The sequence below is a fragment of the Sitodiplosis mosellana genome, unplaced genomic scaffold (assembly GCF_009176505.1).
Source record: "Sitodiplosis mosellana isolate CC-2019 unplaced genomic scaffold, AAFC_SMos_1.0 Smas_scaffold_3, whole genome shotgun sequence".
Taxonomy (NCBI): Eukaryota; Metazoa; Arthropoda; class Insecta; order Diptera; family Cecidomyiidae; genus Sitodiplosis; species Sitodiplosis mosellana.
Genome location: NW_022595246.1, coordinates 7,523,746 through 7,526,791, shown reverse-complemented (window position 1 = coordinate 7,526,791; position 3,046 = coordinate 7,523,746). Strand labels below are relative to the sequence as shown.

Here is a 3,046-nt window from a genome sequence, read left to right as displayed (position 1 = left end):
CTGTGTGGCTTATGAGCGTACAATATGAGGTATCCGAGACACACAGAGAGATAGAATAACGTAGTCAAAAGCGCATGCATCAAAACCGATCAACCAAACAAATTATTATTGCTCGAAGTATGCATTCATTTTCCACTTAATTTAGATAGCACGCCATATCTATGTTCATAATCGAACTCATAAATAAGGTTAAGAAACGAAATTAGAAGATGCGAGAGAAGAGAGAGAGAGAGAGAGAGAGTAAACGAAATCTCAAGCTCGTTCATCGAACATCGAATAATGACCCAATCGTAAATTAAAAACAAAAAACAAAATTGGATGTCGAAAAAACAAACTTTTAATTTATGGATTTGTATTTGAATTTTTGACTGATTTTCCGAATTTCTTTCTTTTCTTCTCCTAAATTTAGTGCTGGGAAAGATGCAAAAGTATATCGTCGCATCAACAGGCAATCGCTCAAAATCAATGGCAATTACGGATTGCATCGATGATTAAGCAAGAATTTCTTGTTGCAACGCATTTGGCATGGGAACCAACCAATAAACTCATCAATTGCCTTGTCACATGGGAGGTCTTCGGTGGCGGTTTAATGGGCAATCTATTGACCGATTCGGCTAATGTTGAATTATCCCTTTGGCCAGACACAAAGTACCGTGTTCAAGTCACGTGTGCTCGCAAAGTAAGCATTACATACAATTGTTTTCCCTCTATTTTTTTCGCTTCATCGTTTGCTTTGTTTTTGCTGTCCATTCGTCTATTCGGTTGTATGTATCTTTTTTTGTGCAATACACTCTCTGTGTTTGCTCATTGTTTATTCATTGTTTGTTGTTGCTTTTTATTCCATAAAGTTCGGTTCGTGATCATTTAAAGACAGTTCAAATGAAGCATTCGTTAAGCAGTAATTTTAAAATTGAATTTCGCGATTTGTTGTTTTTCTCGTTCCGTTCCAACTGGAATCCATCTTCATTTTACAGTCATTATTGTGACTCTATTGTGAAAATCGAGAACATCTCGTTGCATTCGAGTACTTAATTCATGATGAGTTGAAATTAAAAAAAATCTATGTTCGCTTTTTCTCATGCATTTCCGTTTGCTTTCTTCTCTTCCGCTCTTCCGCAGGACTCGGGCATTACAGTCAAATCGTATCCATTGACGGTGGACACAAGTCAAGCAATTAAAATGAAACCCGAATCGTCGTCATCATCGGAAAATGAGGAAAACACTAATGAGCTGTCAACAAATGCAGAGCAATCAAGTGACTTTGCTGAAAACTATCGTCGTCGTCTAATTAGTGTGAACGATGCGGAGTATCGGTACAAGTCGTTGATGTTGGGTGTATGCGCTGCACTCATTGCATTCCTCTTTATATTGACGGTGTTCTTTGCGAGCAGACGAAACGATGACAAAACCATCGAACAACAACAGAGCAGCGGGCTACTCAACGAAGTGATCACCGTTCGCAGTTAGATTGTCACACTGAATTTTTGTAACATTTTGAACATTTTTTTCTTTGCTATTACGATTTTTTTTTCTCTAAGTTTAGCCATTTAATAATCGTTATTTTGATCTAAGGCTCGTTTTAGACTTTAATAACTTTATTACCATTTTTTTTCTTCAAATTTCTCATCTTTCTTCAAAATCAATTCATATTTTCCATTTTTTGATTCTGCTCATTTATTATTCAATTATATAAACGAAAAATAACACAAAATTATAGCCGAACCAAAAACCGTTTCATTTGCGGTTTTTACGTTTTGTATTTTTTTCCCCGTCGAATCGCATTTATTAATAGTAGAGAGGAAGAAGGGTATAAGACATTTGTACAAAATACAAAAAAAACAGACAACAGAGAATGGAGAACTTTTAGTAATTTTAAACGTTTCAATGTTTAGCGCTTAGGAGATTTCATTCATAAGATAAGATTTAACGATTACATTGGTGCGAGAAGCAGCAGCAGCCGCATAGTAAACGAAGAAGATGTAAATTAAAATTTCCGCTATGGAAATCACTTTCATCGTGTATATAGCAATATAATGTATAAAATCTAGTCCGTTAATTGTGTAAAATAAAGGAAAATGAAGTATGAATGCGTTAAGATTAAATAATTTATTATATCGATGTCAATATTATGGTAAACTATTTTCAAACAAAAGAACAACCATCATTCAGAGTAAGGAAAACTGTGTGAATAATATTGTTATAATGACAAAAAACAAAATCGATGAAAAGAGAAACAGACAGAAAGAAGAAAAAAAAACCAGCAAGCCCATTGATGGTGTGGACTGCACACATATGATCAATGGCGAATATTCAAAAATAAAATGTTGAAAAAGAAATGACAAAAAAAAACAACAACTGTGTTTTATTTAAGCAAAATTTTCAGCGCCACTGAATCGCATTGATGCAATCACCACGCATAAAATGCGAGAATGAATATTTGACTGACGCGCACGCACATAAGCACAACAATAAAAAACGGTTTGTAAATGAGATTTTTTATCAAAATATCAGTTTTGTTTTCATAAAAACGCGATGAAACATTGTGGAGAAGAGAAAAAACCGGGTAACACATTTGAATAAAAATAGAATTTGATTTTGGCCGAATCGAAATGATTTCGATCGGTGGCTAACTCAATTATCATGATTTTATTTAATTCAATCGCATGAATGCCGTTTTCAGGCCAATAAAAATTACATAAATCACACACCATAATGAATTCCCATTGAAATTGCTGCGTTTTTATTGGAGTTAAATTTGCATCCGCCGATAAAATTGCGACGCAGTTTTGTTCTTCACTCGCCATTCGATTGGAAAATCGAACAAGATTCCGACATAACATCGTACACCCGATGCATAACGAGGAAATTCAATATGGCTATGGTTTACAAAAAAAAACAATTTCCAATCATATAAATTGTGATTAATTAGGTTTCTAGTCTCGTTTTCTTTTGTTCGAACTTGGCTCTGTAGTGAGTAATGCCGAACAATGTTTAAAACTTTAGCTTGAACTCTATGCTATCTTGAATGAGAGACTAAGACTCATCT

At 34.5% G+C, this 3,046-nt stretch overlaps 1 protein-coding gene across 1 annotated transcript in view; it reads left to right on the top strand.

Moving 5' to 3' along the window:
- The window catches only part of LOC129565986 (uncharacterized), a 21,782-nt gene extending 19,441 nt beyond the window's left edge, over positions 1–2,341 (top strand). The window contains exons 3-4 of the mRNA XM_055441463.1: positions 410–679; positions 1,120–2,341. Coding sequence (XP_055297438.1) covers positions 410–679; positions 1,120–1,467 — 618 coding nt within the window. The 3' untranslated portion in view covers positions 1,468–2,341. The remainder of the gene's footprint in view (positions 1–409; positions 680–1,119) is intronic.
- Positions 2,342–3,046: the final 705 nt, after the last annotated feature.